The following is a 17,741-nucleotide window of genomic DNA, read 5'->3' as shown; positions in this document are numbered from 1 at the left end:
GGAGGTGTCCTTCCCTCGGAAATATGGCTTTGATTGAGTAATCGAGTTGGTGCTACGAGTTTGGGCCATGGTGCCGTCTCTCTCTGCTTTTCGGGAACAATTCACGCGTTTGTACAACTGTGCTTGTGGATAGGTATTTCGGGGTGTCTTATCAGTTGTACTCGGGCTCCTCGTAAAGCCTCCCAGATGATGGATTACTTCTGATTTCGGCCTTTGGTTTGCGTGATAAAATAAACGCAGAGCCCATGTATGCTTCCAATTGTTGTTATTGTTGCTGATTCAACAACATGACTCGATAGATATGGATACCTCTGTGATATTGTTTTTCAGGTCGCCCCCAAAAAGTTAGTATCTTTGAGATAGGTTTCGGGATCCGAGGAGTTTCGGGCAACAAAGGAAATCTTCAGTTTCAGTTGGTGGAGAAAGCGCTATGTTTTTATTTCACACGATCTTTCCCTATAAAATCTTTAATTCTTCTTTATGTGCTGAATTTTGGTGACTATTGGAAATTCGTAGAGCTGAGGTGGAAATTTAATGACTATAATAAGTGATTCAGTTTAGGGTGATTTAGCAAATTGCCAAATAACATTTTAGGGGGTTCTATGCAAGGCAGTAAACTCCAGATTGACGATTAAGTTTTTATGACCCCTAAAAATAATAAAATAGTCATACAGAAGTTCCCAAGAATATATGAATAATACAAAAATCATACCTTTTCTGATAGGAGCCGATCAAATCCAAAACTCAAGGTACACCATTCCAAGTACATATTATTTTGAACAAATAATACGCGAAATACCCTATTAATTTGTTTAAAGCCCCCGGTTACAAGGAGATTAAAGTATTTCGAGAAATAATTTATGCAAAGTCGACTTTCAAAGATAGGGAAGAACTCCTTCCTCCCGGGTGCACTTGTAATCCCCGGACCTAACACTTCACCGCTTCATCATGAGCCGACACTTGTTCTCTGCTATCAGACAGTCAGTTGTGTAATCCCCCACAAAATCCCAGCGAGCGACAAGATATAACATTTTGCACCCGGCCATTTGCACCTGACGGCCATTTTGTGACATATCACAAGGTGAGTATTCAAATTTATCATGTATTTTCGTGAATGGTGGGAGTAACAGCGTATGAGGGCCTCAATGGTAAGGCAGTAACGACCATTCAAGAACTATTTTGAACTCTCCAAAAAAATTAAACCGAAATAATGAATAATGAATGGTGATAAAAGCACGAACATCAAATTCTTTTGAAGAGAAAAGCGTTTTTCGGTGGTATGCGATAAGTAAATGCGCCCAATTCGAGACATTGACGAGGCCTACAGCCCCAAACTGCGCTGTTCGATAAGGTGCCATGGCCTGGGGGCTTATGGTCGTCAAGTGACGCTAAATTATTAGCAATTATCAGAAGACAAACGGTTTGAAACGACTTCGAAATTGGGCATAAATATTCCCCGCACGCATTAATTGTGGCAAAGGAAGAGCTGGCTGAATGTGTAATCCCTATATGGGCGTGTGTTCCGATAGCAAGTTGTCGAAATTCCGTTTTACATTTATAACTTTATTCGATCCACTTCGAAAGTTGCGCCTTTCAATACATATTTATATATATTTTCAGTTGACTTGTTCTCCATGAAATTGCGTTGGATTTGAACATTGGTATATCGTTTTACTTTCATTCTTTTTTATTTACGCAAATGAATAAATATTTTGTATATAGCACTACGTTGGCTGCAAGTAATTAATAAGCAGTTTCATCATTGACCTCTTATTGCATTTGATTCACTTATCTCTCTCTCGGTTCTCCTCTTGATCTTCCCTTTTCATACAGTTTACATCATAATATATAGAGTTTAATTTAATTATCGTTAGCTTTACTTTATAACTATTTATAGGCTTCGCATGAAGTTGTTCAAGGTTTGCTTTGCTTCGCACTGTTTGAGAGTTTAGAGTTTCTTTGAGTATTTGCTTGCTTGCTTTGATTTAAATTCCATTTAAAGAAAAACAACAGTTAAAATGCAAAATAAATTAATTCGACTACAATTTGAGACATAACTAGGCATGCACACATTGAGCTTTCGGTTTTGGATTCATCTTTCAGCTGTTTTTGGTTTGAAAAAGCACTACGAGTTACAAGATCTTCGAGTATTTGGGGTTGGGGTTGTTGTTGCCATTGTTCTTAACAAGCTTCCTAGACATTACGAAATAAAATTAATTTTGGTAGCAGTTAGTAAGAAAATTCGAGTAGCAAAACGAGTTAAAGTTAAAGTAGGAGTCAAGATTAATCGTCCTTCATCGACATCCTTTGTATAAATACAAATTGAGTGTTTAAGTTAGATTTGGTAGGTAGTAAGTTAGGGTAGGTTAATAACGTTTACATATTGGTAGGTTGGTAGGTAGGTAGTTGCTAATTGCGCTTGGCCAACAATCCATCCATCCATTAGACCAGATTGGCCACGTGCGTCGTGTCCATGTGCTGGATGAGAGTGCGCATGAAGGACATCTCTTTGCGCGCGTTCTCCAAAATCACCTTGGGGTCCTCGGATGTGCAGCGCAGACAGTTGGGCGCAAACACCATGGCCAGATTCGAGGAGTCCATCTTGGTGCAACTCACCACCTCGGATATGGAGAATTGTTGCAGGAAATGTATTAGATACGTTAGAACCTGAAAGCAACCGAAGATGTTAGTTAATCTTAATGCTTTTATACTTATATCTTAACAACTCACCAGCTGATTTATTTCGGGCAACTTATTAACTATTTCTTTGGCTTTGTCGGGATCCTCTGTGTTCACACAATCCTCGTAGTAGGCATCCGGTATGAGCGGGTCGTACAGTTCTCGATACCACAGCTTGAGCAGACTGGCTGGCGCATGTGCATCAACTGAGGAATGGGATTCAATGTTAATATTATATGGATATTGAGACGAACTTGAATAATCAGTTTATTTAATTTGCTACCTAATGTGTTTTTATCAGGAACATCCCACCGATCCAGGCGATTCTTCATGCAATTGACCTCATCCACATCCGCGGAAACGCGAAAGATTCCCTCAGTCTGCTTTCCATTGAGTAGCAAAACCTGACAAAATTCAAAAATACATTTATAAGTACATTTTAATGTAGTTTAATTAAGCTCAGGTAAACATACTTGCTCTGAAAGGGTAGTCTGTATCCAGGGCAGCTTGCGGAACGGAAACTTATCTTTTTGCAGCTCCATCACCTCGGAAAGAGTGTTGCCAAACATGCTGTTCCTCAGGATTTGTTGCTAAAAGTAGAGGTTTTGAAAAATATTAAAAATAGTTCTTAATTTGCCAACGATTTTAGTTACCCGCGCCTGCTCCACCTCATCCACAGTTGGCTTTTTGGCCATTCGTCGTCCACTGCTACCAATGCGATCCAATCGGCGACAACACACTGTGGCGTAGTGTGAGATCTGCACATGGATGGGCCACTTGCTCACCTCCATGAAACACGTGGCAAATGAAGGATCCCGATGACGATTGACATAACTGCGATAAAAGATATTCAATAAAAGGAGTTCCACTTCCCTTACAATTTTACAATACTCACTTTAGCAGTGTTGGTTGAAACGTGGGCGATGGGGGAACATAGGACAGACAGATGGCCATCAGTTCCCAGCCCCGGATGAGCGAGTCTCGCTTGGGGTTCTCCGTCGTCTGGCGACACAACTGGACATACAACTCATCTCGTAATCTGTTAGGCAAGAGCAAATTAGGGTTTATATTCGTAATGGTTTATTTAGATAAAACAACTCACTGCTGCTGTGGTAAGGATGCTCCGATAATTTCTATGGCCACCGAATTCAATGTCATGCCTATGCGCGCCTTACGATCTGCCATGTAGATCTGCACGAGCTTGAACAGCTCGATGGCTGTCTTCTTATCCGCCTTGTCCCGGGACAGCGCCAACATGGGCCGACTGATCGCTTCCGCTGTCCAACTGAGCATGTCACGCACAGACGCCTTCTTCCGGAAGATTCCCTTTGAGTGCAGATTCAGATTGTCGGCAGCAAACTTCTCAATATCACATTCTTTCATGCAGGCTAACGTTGGCCCGCCCAATCCCATTCCCGGGGCACGTTCGCTGGGTGGAAAGATCTGCTGGATGGTGGGCTTCAGCGAAGGAGGGGCCATCTTGTGACCAGGTCGCGAAGGACTGGCTGGTGTTACACTGCCCGCCGTGGCCTGCTGTTGACCAGCAAGGAGACTGTGGCCATGGCCGGTCTCTTCTTTGGATGATGCAGCTGGTCCGGACCCCTGGTGACCGGCGCCAGCTAGCCGCGAAATCTGCCTGTTGGGCGAGGGCAGGGTTTGCGACTGCTTCTGCTTGGCGTCGCTCGGTTCCAGGTGCAGCTGCTGCTGGTGGGGCAGCGAGGGCGGTGGAACGTGATGGCCATGACCATGCCCGGTAAAGGGCGGCGTGTTGGAGTAAAGCTGCTGACCGTGGTAGCCGCTGCCGGTCGAGGGACTGTGCGAAACGGTGTCGTAGTATGAGATCTGGTAACGGGGCTTCGGCTTGGGAACGGTGGCGGTTGGAGCCGAGGGTTCTGTCGCATTGACTCCGATTCCTTCTAGCACAGCCTCCACGTTTTCGGAGCTACAGGAAAGATATCGAATTTTAGTGGGTTAGGTTTGGTAACATGTTGGTGAGGGTTAACTATACTTACATATCCTCCCTTCCGGCGGGATCGTGCGGCGGATACATGTACGCGTAGTAAGAGACGCTGTCACCCATGTTGGCGTAGTCGTCGATCATGCCGTAGTTATGCTCGAGATAGCCGCCATGCGTGTCCGATCCCCCGTCTGAGTCCTCGTTGTCCGGCTCGTGGCCCGAGAGCGAGTGCTCCGACTGGCTGTCCGAGTGGTAGGAGTCCGAATCGGCGCCATCGCCACCTCGGTACTCATAGCGACCCGACAACTTTGCCTGCTCGATGATGTAGTGCTTGAGGGGCAGCAAGTGGGGCATCTCCTGGTCCCAGTTGGTGTACAAGGGCGATGTGTTTCCGTTGTCGTACTCCACGTCGCTGTTGTCAGCCTGCTGATGGTACGGGTGCTGCTTTGAGCGTCTCTTCTCCCCGCCTGACCCTCCTCTTCCATCGCCACTGCCTCCTCCCACATGGTAGCCCCGTTTGTCAAGACTGGAACTGGCACTGTGCCGCAAAGAACTCTGCCCGGGGTAATGATGCGACTGCGAACGATTCGCCGTGGAGTTGTTGGACTTCTGGCGTTGGCGGGCGGAGTCGTTGGATCCGCGCGACGAGTGCGTCAGCAGGCCCAGGTTCTCTGTACCACCGCCCGGCGAGATGGGCCCCGCTTTGCCCAACGAAATCCTCTCCAGGCTCAGCAAATCCAGACTGTGGCTCGGCTCTTGCAGCCGCGGTGAGTGCTGGAGCTGAGGCAGAGCGCTGGTGGCACTCGTCTTGGCCTGGCGCGAGCTCTTCGTCTGCGGACTGATCGGGCTCTGTGGACTGGAGTCGCTGGAGTGCTTCTTGTGGCTGCTGCTGCCGCTGCCCGCCGTACTGGTGGCCGTATTGCTGCCACTGGCCCCACCTCCACCCGGTCCGCCTCCGCTCTTGGTGGCATTCGTGGTGTGGCGGCGGCGCGAGAGTGGCGTGTTCTCCACCGACTTGAAGTACTTCTCGTGCATGGAGTCGTCGCTGGCGGCTCCTCCGTTCGCCGCTTCCGCGCTGCTCTTGCGGTAGGATTTGCTGTGGTGGCCGGCGGCGGCGGGATTAATGGAAGAGGACATGAAGCTGCCCGAGCGGGCCAGAGACACCTTGTATTCGCGATCTGAAGAGGATGGGAAAATTATTAATTTCTAAGGTAGTGCTAAGAACTTATTTAAACCTTAATTTCAATTTAAGCTACATTTTAGGAAATTTAAATGGGTTTTCATTAACTTTTGTCATATTTAATATTTTCTGTTTCTCTATTTTAAGTAAAAATCTTATGAAATTACTCAATTTCTGTGTGAGCCTGAACATTACTTAGCATTTCTTTCATTATTTCATAACATTTTTTTTCTTTTTAAATAACAGAGGAATGAATAATACACATTCTATATCGAATTCAAACACTTTTACTTTGAAAAAAATTTTTTTTTACAAAAGAAATATATTGAATGTTACAGCGTTGGAACAAACAGGCGGACATGGGTAGATCGAGTTCCCTAGTGATCCTGATCAAGAATATATAAGCTTCAATATAGGTCTATATATATAGGTCTATAGCCTTAGCCCGTAGTGGATATTTTTTAATTGATATCCAAATCAGTCAATAGCCTATAACCCTATTACGAAGTGCACAGCTTAGACATTAATTCTTACCGCCTCCGTAGGACTTGCCCACCGGGGCTCCGGTGCCACCACCTCCTCCTCCGCCACTCCGTTGTGCGTTCCTTTGCTGGTGCTGCTGTTGTGCGTAGTTGTACTGCCCAATGGGCGCTGCATCCGGAGACATCTTCTTCTTCTGCGACTGGGGCGTGTGAATGGAGTGCGTGGGCGAGGCGATGTCCGACGACTTGGAGGAGTAGCCCTGCAGGTGGTTGGGCAGCAGCTGGTGATCGAAATACTTGTCTCCATAGCCACTGCCACCGGCGTAGGATGAGGATGTGGAGGTGCTGCCATGCGGTAAATTGTGCGAACTGGTGCTCTCTTGGAGCATCTCAAAACTGGTAGTCCGTAACCCAAGCGCAAGCGAAGATGGATATGGAAATGGACAGTAACAAATGGACGATTTATAGCCGATGAAGTGATGGAAACCAAACCGCAGCTACTTACGCTCCATTATCCTTGCCCCCGCCGCCCCCTCCCCGCTGATGTTTCTGCAGGGAGCCCAGGCGAAGGTTATCCGGATGCTGTGACCCCGGAACGCTGCCGTCATTGAAGCGCCTGTAGCCATGCGCACTGGAGAGACTAGAGTCGCTTGACTTGCCCGACTCCTTGTACTGATTGCAGGAATCTGTCGAGATGAAAGGTCAAGTTGATGAGTCACCAGAATATAAGGGGTGAGTAAAGCACTCACCTTGCGAACGCCTGGAGGCATAGCCCTGCGGATGCTGCTGCTGCATATCCATGGAGCGGGATGAGTCACCCGTGCCAACGCTGAAAAAAGGCCCAGAACGGAATGTAAACAAATGTGGGACGTAAACAAAAGCATTTTGATGTAAACCCAAATGGGGTTACTCAACTCACCGAAAGCTTTGGCGGCCACGTGGACTAGAGATCACTTCGCTGCTGGTTAGCTTCTCCTCGGAGCTGGCCACCGTGCCATTGCCTCCGCTGATCCTCTGCTGACCACGTCCCTTCTTGTTCGGCCCCGACATGGGTGAGGGTTGCTGCTGCATCTGCTGCTGCTGGGGAGGATGTTGGACCTGTTGCTGCTGCACCTGCTGCTGCTTTTGGGGCGTGGTCTGCTCGCGACGCTCGCTGGGATCGGTGTTCTGCTTGAGCGTCTGCAGCTTGGCCAGCGGAATGATGTCGCACTTGCTCGGCCGGTGCCACACGGTCTTCTGCGTGGCCGCATTGTAGTAGTAGAACCGCTGGGTATTCGTATCAAACAGTTCCCACCACTGCGATGAGTCGGTCCGCTTAATTGCCACATCCTGTAAGCGAGAACGGAATGGGAACGGGAATGAGTTACGGGTTGAGACCGGGAACGCGAAGAGAGCGCGGTGCGCGTGGCGAAATTAGTTTGGATCGTTGTCACCAGATCGGAGAGAGAGTACTCATGTGTGTGGGATGGTGTGGGTCGGATTGTTGTGGAGGTGGAATTGGGGACAGGGGTCCGGGAAGGGGCAGCACGTGGGCCGCGAGATCAACGTGCGTTTATTAGATAAACCCTCATAAATATGCCCAGAGGTGAAGTTACAGTTGACATATGGATACTTCCGAACCGGATATTCTTCCACCTGCTTATGCAGATCAAGAATTATAAAAAATGGTTTATGCTTCATATATATGACCCACAGAATTCTCTCTACTTATTATCAGCTATTTATTCATAATTTTTAGAAAAAACCTTTATTATGTGGCCGGCTTGAAGAAATCCGAAATTTTGCAATCTATTTCAAAAATATACTTTTTTTTTACGATGTGGACATCCTCATTCGGTTTTCTCTCTGAACTTTCAACTCATCGCTATTTTTATAAATGCTATTCAAATGTCGTATTTCCAAAAAGAAAAACTTAAGATAGAGGTTATCGCAGTCTGGGTTAAAACAAAAAGTGATTCAATCAAAAAACGATTTCTATAGAGCAAATAATCAGTTTAAAGATTTTCAAAATGAATTCTTGTATAAATAAATATATTTTTTCATATTAAAAATACTATGGATTTCCATGAAACCCCCGAAGAGCCCGAGCGCATTACCCATACTTAAGACACCAAGATTTCGGCACGTTTCGACATCAGTCTCGTCAACTTAGTTTCATCAGAAGTGACACCGGACCCAATGACATTCAGCTCTGGCTCTGGCAATGATGAGTTTCCATTCCGCTGGTGCTTGGAGGCTCCATTGTGGTCGTTGTTCGTGTAGCGCTGGCTTTTATCCCTCCTCTTGAATTATCCAACAATTACACAAAAGCTGATTTATTTTGGTATCTCAGCTCGAGAGCTTTTCTTCGGGCTTAATCAGCAAACTCGAGGGCACAAAGAGTGCGGCTGAGTGAGTGTGTGTGTTTATAATCTGAATCTGAAGGGTTTTATCGGCCGAGTAAATACAACAAGTGCTTGACAAACAGGGACTCTCGATGGTTCCTCGGCTGTCTTTTCTATCGGGTGTGTCAGAGATGGTGAGGGAAAGGTATTTACCCCAACCAAGCACATTAATATTATATCAAACAAAAACACCTCCTAGCGAGGTAAGGGGTCGTGGCGATTGCGCAGCATCAACTTAAAAAAGTGCTGATATCGCCTTTTGTGACGAATAATGATTGTTTACTCGGGCTTCGCTACTACGTGTACTGCCGTCCACAGTGATAGTATAATTATCTCTTTTTGTAAATTCAGAATGCTTATTTGTTTTTAAAAGATTATAAATTCAATTTTATGATACATATAACATTAAAAGCAACGTTTTTTAAAAATACCTATCTGTCTATCCTTATAACTATCTACCTATCTATCTATCTAGCTCATAGACTAAGAATGGTATTACCACAATCATTTTAAAACATACAGTAAAATAGTATATTTCATTTTCTGAAACAACTATTACATTACCACAATCATTTTAAAACATACAGTAAAATAGTTTCTTTCATTTTCCGAAACAACTATTACTTGGCGCCCACCACTGGTTTAATCCTCCCTTTAATATCTGGCCTTGCTGGCGAGGCGCGTGTGCTTAATCCGCTCCATCTCGCTCGCTCCGCTCTCCCCGTCTCTGTCTGGCCCAGAAGTCAGGGTTATTTCTGCAAAATGCATGCAGTAAGAGCAGAAGCAGCAGCAGCAGCAGCGCTGACCTTGAACTTTTGCGCTGCAGATGCGCCCACAGCCGACGACGCCGACGACTGGAGACCCCAGCTTCAGTTGCAATTGCCAGGGCCAGCTGGGCGATGGGCGGTGGGTGGTTCCTGACCCACGCCCCCTTTTAATAGAGCTGCCTGCAGGCGTTCTCGTTGCTTTCGCTCTTGTGGTTGCAACTGGCCACCGATGGCAGCAACAATAACAGCCCCGCCCATCGCCCGCCCAGCTGCAGATGAAAGCTTTCGGCTTGGCTGCTTCTCATTTCTGGTTTTCATTTCCATTTCCAGCGGAGCCCCCGATTGCGTTGCATGTTGCATAATTTGTGGGCGCAACCAGACGATGATTGGGAGTGGGCGGGGCAGGGGAGCAAGGCCACCCAGTGGGGATGGGCCACTCAGCTGCCATGTCGCCTCGTTACGCTTTTCGCATTGTTGCGCTTCCAACTGCCAGTCAGTCAGTCAGTCAGTCACTCAGCCACTTAGTCACTCACTCAGTCACCCATCCAGATAGTCCTCCCCACCTCCAATGAACCGATTTTTCGCGCTGCCTCCCAGTTAAAAGCGAGCTGGACTATAAAAAGAAACATCGAGCGACTCGACCTCATTTGTGGCCTTGTACAAAATTCCAAAATTTTTTGTAATTGTGGAATATGAACATTAAACAACAATGGGGCAGATGAGAACGACGCTGGCCTACATCTAGATCACAAAACAGTCAGCTGAATTTTGCCATTGCACATACCTCGATGACTCTTAGGTGGCCTATAATCAATTGATTAAATCTCTGCCTCTTATGTTGCTTTTTTATTTACATATTTTTGTTTGTTTAGGTAATAATTTGCAATTCAATTTAAAAAGAACACATTTCGATTAATTTTATAAAGCCATAAGAGGCGGGCTTTTTATATTTTATATTCTATCATTGAAAGAGATGTTCAAAGTTGATTAAATTTAAAACGTTGGATCACAGAAATGAAATGGAAAGTCAGGGCTCGAGTCTAGCGGAAATGTTTCGGTATTTTGAAATGAATTCAAAATGATTTTCCCCCGTCAAATCTGCCTGGATTAAAGTGTCAGAATGTTTTGCTTACCAATCCTAAGATTGTTTACTCATACGCCCTGTGGTGCCGAGCAATCTTCCTCAGAAGAACCGGCAAATATTATTATATCGATATGGTTTAATTGAAGCCCCATTAATTCCCCAATTAAATCGAAGCGGAGTAATGCATTCCACTTCGTTATCTGCCATTCAATTCGCCGACCATTGAATACCACATGCGGCACGCCGAGTCTGGCGCTTATTGAAAAACAATTACAGCTTTTAATCAGCGGCAAGTGGGTCGATCTGGGCGCAAAAGAAGCGAGGCACGCACAAGATTCCTAATCGAGTTGGGTCTAGAGTTCTCCGCAGGGAGGAGACTATGGCCGAGGTCAGTTTCGGACCGATCTCGCTCTTGCTTTCATCTGTGAATCATGCAGCAGGAAAACAACGCGCAGACACACTGAAGTAGAAGCCAACAGAGAAATGTGGAGGAATTCTGTGTGCCGCCCCTCGGTAAATTAGGTCATCAGCAGAGCGAATTTTGAAGCCCAGCGCAGGTCCCGAAATAGCACCCATGGAGGCGCGATAACGTCGGAACGGCGGACCGAAGGGGCCTCTCGAAATTTGAATGGAATGTGTCACCAAGTGGGAGCCAATGAATGGAATTGAATTGTTGCTGGGTTTCAGCAAATATTGATCTGACTTCCATTCACAATGCTCACTTTTCTCCTCGAAAAAGCGCACAATCGCCCCAAACATTTCCAGACGAAAGCACTGGGGCGATTTATAGATTTCGGATTGCAGTTATCGATGAGATGGGCACATGTTTCGCATTCCCGCGAGGCAGCTGGAATGCAGATCCCAGAGAAAACCAACTCAAACGCTTATTTATAGATCAGCCTAAGGCTTATTTATGACATGGTTGCTTACTATAGCTACTATAGCTTATAGTTCAGCAACCCAGGAAATTAAGAAAATACGTATACGACTTTACTGACTTCATCCAAGAGGAAATCAATGGGTTTCCTATGAAATATTAAAGGCGACTAAGTAGATTTGGGCACAGATTTAAGTCCCAGCCATTGCTGTTGCAGACAGCCCCCCTCAAGGGTATTCAAAAATGTTAATGTATTTTGGCAAGCAGAAGGAGGCTCCGGGAGACGAAATTCATTAGCAATATTTATGCACATTTAATTGACTTGGTAATTGCTTTCAAATTGTGCCAGCCAAAGCGGAAGAAGTCGGTATTTAGCTGTGTGGCTGTGTGCAGCCCAGAAGCCACTTTGGCCGCAGAGACAGGAAACCGAACTTTGCCCAAGAAGGCAATGGGCGATAGATGGCCAGCCGGCGAGGAGGAAGACTGGGTGGTGGGGAATACCTTAGGTCTGGAGTCATAGATAATGCATGACATGCATATTCAGCCAGCACATATGAATATTGATTTTATGAAACCGAGTTGGGAAGGCAGCTAAACTTGGTATACTATATGCTTATTTGTAATAATTGGTACTAAAATAAATCCACTTTATAACTATTTTGCTTATTAGATAAAACTATTTCTGATCGATTTTATAATACGAACTAAAAGGCCAATGCTGGTACAGACTGTGTCTTATTACTTGAATATTATTTTATTAAGATTTTATGAAACCTAACTAAAAAGCTAGACAGTCCTGGTGCAGCACCAATTTTATTAGGAAAATATTATTTCAAATTAAATTTGAATATTTTGTTTTATTTTCTAACTTACACATTTTTTTATTTGGGTACCGAAGAGTAATAATTAACAACTGCAACCTTTTTAATGAATTTCGTATTTATAAAAAATGACCTCAAGAAATTATAATGTGAGGAAACCCTAAAATTGACTCCATTTCATATTGAATATTTAAAGAAAATCATTTTATATGGATTAGCACTAAAAAACATATCACATCAAAATACAACGAATTAAATGGCATTTCCCCAGAAATTGTGGTCGAATTTGATTTTCTAAAGTTCTTATGCCCACGAGGCAGAATGAGCACCAAAGACCACAGTAAAATTGAAATATTTCGACGATTGCGTAGCACAAGACCCTCCACTGAAGCGAGAAAGGCCCGGATCGAGGTTCGACCGTTTTGGAGGAGGCGCCGCCGCATTTGGTTGCCAGGGGGATTGCAGCACCCCCAATTCTGGAGGGGATTGGGGCGGCAGTCGGGTGACGCCGGCGGACGCAACGTTCTTGGTCGTCGGCGGCACTGCGCCACTCCGGATTCTGGTTCGGCCGCTTCTTCTCCGAGGTCTTGAGGCGGGTTTCGTAATGTGAAACATGAAACGAGCAATGGACGTGCAACTTGTGGGCAACTTTTCTTTTCTGTTTCTCCCTGCCAACCGGAAGTTTTACAAAGGCAGCGGGCAAAAAAGAGACGAAAACAGCATGAAAAAGTTGACAAAGCCACGGGAAGGGAGGGATGGGTTGGTAATTTCGAGTTATAATAAAGAGCTGAACAAAAAGTAGACGGTGTCCCAACGACTGTGAATAAATTTCAAATCACGTACAACGACGCAGCAGCGAGAGTTGTTGGCAGCGGTGGTGGTGGTGCTGGTGGTGCTGGTGACACCCAGGAGAGCCCAGCTCGGCTAAAACAAAAAGCGGCAAGTTGGCCAGCAGGCAGCAGAACCAGAACAGAATGCAGCTAATTTGAAGCACGTTAGAGGAGAGCGAGGGCGGAACAGTGAGTGCGGAAAGGGGTGCACCGCCGGTGGCCAAGGTGGTGCAACCACCCCATCTTCAGTAATGTCTTTTTCACGCCGCCCTGCATAAGTTGTGCGGATTTTACGGCGCAGTGAAAAGGACTCACTTCCTCATCGCCACGGGGGAAGCGGCAACAATTGCAGCACATGCAATCAGATACTGAATCGGGGGCAGGCTTTGTAGACCTTATCTGCTACTCCGCAAGGCAGAAGAATGGAGACGGAAGTGTCGACTTTACGCTGCTAATTCACAATAGAAGCTCCGGAATCGCAACTCTGGTTGTTACGAAGTTGCAAGGGATCACGTTGAAGATATAAATATAACTTTATAACTAGAAAACAAGAAGATCCTATACTCAGAACAACCTTTTGGGTACAAGAACCCAATATAATAGCTAAAGTTGGGTTAGGAACCCATCAAACTGCTAATTTGACCACCAAAATGGTTCCTCTCCCAACAGAAATACAAACTACTTCGAATTTTATGGTTGTTTTACTATAAATAGTAACCAAAGCCACAAAAATGGTATTTAACCATTTTTACAGTAACACAACTATCTTTATTGCTTAATTTTTTCCAAATATTTTAAAATATATAAATACATTTACCAAAATACCGTTAATAAATATTTTTATAAGAAATGGTACCCATGCTACCTTGTTTACGAGAGACCACTGTGCCCACTCTATTCATTGACCACAAACCACCATTAATTAACCCAATGATAGAACTGTTGAGAAAAACACCCATGATATTTTACCTATATTACGGCTTTTGTTATCACTCTTCTCATTCGCTTTTGGCCTAGAGCAGTGTTTATGCATGTAGTTGGGGGGAGGGGGAGCGGCAGAAGGCGGTGACGTAGTCGATGACTCAAACAGAGAGTGAGAGTGACAAGAGCCGAAATGAAATGCACATAAATAAACACTCGAAGAGCGCAAAGAGAGGGCTGTGCTGCAGTGCCTTGTGGGGGAGTTAGGGCAGAGGGAGGGGGAGAGCGGAGGAAGGGTCGCAGGACGAGCAATAAATCATGGCGTCCAAGCGGACATAGCGCCCACATACACTGAAAGCAGCTCTTGCTAACTAAAATAATTTTCTCATTACTAGTGTTTAAAAAAAAAGATCAATCTTATTTAAATTAACGAGCTTGTTAAATGAACAACGTTTAAAAGTTCAGGATAAGTAAGCCAATAAACAACATTTAAAAGATCAGGGTACTTAGCCAATTCATCGAAGTATTTTAAAACATTAACTAGAAGAATTCACTACGAAAGCTTGTTTTGAAATTCACTATAAATCTAGTTGTCAATTCGCCAGTTTGTTTTTTCCAGTGCCGCCCTGCATGCAAGCCTTTTCATTATGGAAGCAGGACGTGCACTCTCTCGCCCACCAATACCTTCGGAAAACTCCTGGCCATGTGTGTGCAATCAGAAGCGAAACGAGGACATTGCAGGCCAGCAACAAAATCAATGAAATTTTCACTACTTCCTCCAGGAGAAGGTACATGAAAAGCCAAAGGAAAGGAAGAAGGGTGGCCTGGTTAGCTCGTCTGGCCGATGTTTGCCGTTCGGCTTCGTCCTGCAGGCGAGACCAAAGTTATTAGCCTGCAACACCTTTTGGCGTTGCCGCATTAGCCAAACAGCATAGAAAATGGGGAGAAAAAAAGCCAAGTATTTAGGCAAACAAGCCAATCGGTTTTCCTTTCAAGCTCGTCTGAAAGGGAAAAGTTACGCCTTCAGACAGGGAAAATATTTGCACTGAGGCATGAACAACTGCAACATTTCCTCCTTTTACTTGGCCGCTTATATCAGAACGGTTATGATGAGGCGCGGCGCATCATTCGGCAGTTATTTCATTATAATTAACCTTGGTCACGCCACTTGGCGAAGTGGGTTACGACAAATTTGCAAGCCAAACACAAGCAAGAAAATTGCGCAAACAACTGACCCAGAATAGTAATTAAACAACCAGCCGCACAACAAGTTACTCATCTAATCAATGAAGTAACCCCCGCGAGCGTGGTCGTTGAACTCCACGAATACGAGAAGATCTTGTGTTGCGTAAGGTGAAGCATGGGAACTCATGAGTTTTTACCACTCTAAATATTTACTATCCAGTTCTGAGTGAAAACTGGTCGATAGCTTAGAGGAATTTGTACCTTTTTTGGTGAAAATGTACCTTACTTTAAGGTAAAGTCTTTTGATTTTACAGTAACTGCCCACATCCCAAAAGTCCTATCAATTTAACCACTTTTTTAAAGACAACTAAGCTTTTTCTTCAGTTTTTTTGAACTGTGTAGTTGTTCTGGGAATTGTCTAAAACTTTATTGGGCAAGTGTTTTGTGGAAAGATTTTAGATACAGGGCTGAGTACTTACTTCTGGTGGATCCCAAACACACTCGCCCGTGGTGAGATTGGCGTACATGTGCTCCTTGGTGCGAGGCTCGATGATTTCGACCCATTCTATTCTGCTTTCCCGGAGATGCGATGAAGATGGAGATCCGGAGCAGGCGAGAAATACACATAAATAAGACATAAAATGCGATTGCTTCTATTTTCGAGCGGCCGACCAAAGCATCTCCGGAATGCTAGCCGAGTTGTTTGAGCACGGCAAAGAACCGGAGATACCAAAACTTTGGGAAACACGCCCTCAAAAGCGGCAGCAAAAAACCGAAAACAACAATGCCAAAATCCCACGGCAAACAAATGTTTCATTCAACATTTCGGGGCATTCATTCAGGCAAATTGCGGGAAGGATGGAAAAAAGTTGACCAAAATCGGCATTGTGCGTAGTTTCCAAATGTGGGTGTGTGTGTGTGTTGTGTGCCGGGTTTCCCCCATTCAATTGGGCTTTTCTCTACGCCGACAAACATATTTAGGCAAACATCATCCGGTTTTTCCTTATTTGAAAATTGCAGTCCTTACACACACACACACACACACACACACACACACACGCGCACACTTGGGCGGAATGGGAGTTGGGAGAGAGTGAGTGAGGCGAGTGCGAGAGGGTGTAAGCACTCTCTCGCTGGCTCTCTCTTTCTGGCACGTTTGGCGGCCGACGCTTGTTGCCGCGCCTTGCCAGAAAATCGATTTTGCAGGCGCCTGGGGCCGCAAAAGAGCCAAAAAGTGCATAAATCAGGAATTTAATCAAGGTAAACGAAAATGCACGCGAGGGCAGAGCGGGGTGGCGTTGCCACCCACTCACGCACTCTCACGCACACACACACACATGGGCAGGCAAAGGCAGCTGTCCCAAGGCGGCTCCTTCCTCTCTCTCCCTCTCTTCCTGCTCCCCTCCACGCCCACTCTCGCTCTCCTCTCCTTGGCCACCCACCCGTTCGCACTGCATGGAAATTTTCTGCATTCAAGACAACAATTTATTTAACAAAAGCATCTGCAGTTGGTCATTGTTGGTGCTGCATTTGCTTTCTTAATAAATTGTATACTCAATTTCGACATTCGCGTTGTCTGGAGATTGCCGCTGTTGTTGTTGTTGTTTTCAGTTGCTGCCGCCGAGGTAGTTGTTGTAGTGTAGTGTAACGGCACACACCTTTCACAACTTGAACTCATTTTTGCTCTGCTCTTTATTAGGGGGCTGCTGCTGGTTGTTGTTGTTGCTGGCGGTTTTCTCTTGCTTCTTGTTGTTGCTGCCTCCTTTTGCTATTTCTGCTGCTGCTGCTTCTTGCTCCTTTCCTTCCACACACACACACACACGCAAACACCCCGAACGCACTTTATATATATAAATATTTATATATATTTTCTTCTTTCACTTATTTTCGTTTCGGTCGCGGCAGCGAAAATGCAATTTTCCTCTCAATTGATTTTTTTCCACACACTTCGCACTCCTTTTTCACATGCGTGCAGTTTTTGTTGCTACCGCCGCTGGTGTTGTTGTTGCTGAGGCCGCCGCTGCAGTGCAACTCGAAACACTTTCACATTTATGACATAATTCACTGGCCATATTTTTGCTTGGCTCGGCGTTTGTGCAACTGCATGTCCCAGCGCTGGTTTGAATATTTATGCTGCAGTGCGTGCAAATTCGAACGCGAGACGTTTTCGCTGCATCTGCGGATGGCGCTGGTTTTTTTAGTTTGTTCATATGGGTTGTTAGGGTGGCCGTACCAAATACCAAATACATCGATATTTGTGGTATTTTTCCCCGATATACCGCAGAACGTAAGTGTCACTGATAAATTTTAACAGTGCTGTTAAAGGCAGCGGCGCCGTTGCCTCTGACTCTGTTAGATTTCGATGCATCCTAACAGCGCTGTTAAAATTTAACAGTGACAATTACCTTTCTAGCGATATATCGGTTGCATGTCGATGGTATTGAAATCGACATATGCCACCACTAACACAAAACCAAAACAAACCGGAAAAGTGTGCCCAGCCCAAGTTTTGAAAAATATGATTCTCAATTTTTAACTAATTTTTTAATCAGTTAGATCCTATGACCTTTGCCT

The 17,741-nt window shown here is 45.2% G+C and overlaps 1 protein-coding gene across 1 annotated transcript; it reads right to left on the bottom strand.

The window, feature by feature from the left end:
• Window positions 1-1,542: 1,542 nt before the first annotated feature.
• Window positions 1,543-17,384, bottom strand: LOC108027339 (hornerin). The gene is made up of 14 exons (XM_017098753.3): window positions 16,826-17,384; window positions 15,647-15,737; window positions 7,218-7,627; window positions 7,048-7,127; window positions 6,804-6,984; window positions 6,351-6,694; window positions 4,692-5,814; window positions 3,782-4,621; window positions 3,575-3,718; window positions 3,333-3,513; window positions 3,153-3,269; window positions 2,963-3,083; window positions 2,731-2,885; window positions 1,543-2,667 (listed from the first exon to the last, which is right to left on the bottom strand). Exons 1-14 carry the CDS (start codon window positions 16,843-16,845, stop codon window positions 2,443-2,445), a joined length of 4,032 nt encoding a protein of 1,343 aa, XP_016954242.1. The 5' UTR covers window positions 16,846-17,384; the 3' UTR covers window positions 1,543-2,442.
• Window positions 17,385-17,741: the final 357 nt, after the last annotated feature.

Source organism: Drosophila biarmipes, chromosome 3R (genome assembly GCF_025231255.1).
Source record: "Drosophila biarmipes strain raj3 chromosome 3R, RU_DBia_V1.1, whole genome shotgun sequence".
Taxonomy (NCBI): Eukaryota; Metazoa; Arthropoda; class Insecta; order Diptera; family Drosophilidae; genus Drosophila; species Drosophila biarmipes.
Note: the sequence above shows the minus strand (reverse complement) of the source record. Positions and strands in the feature narration are given on the sequence as shown.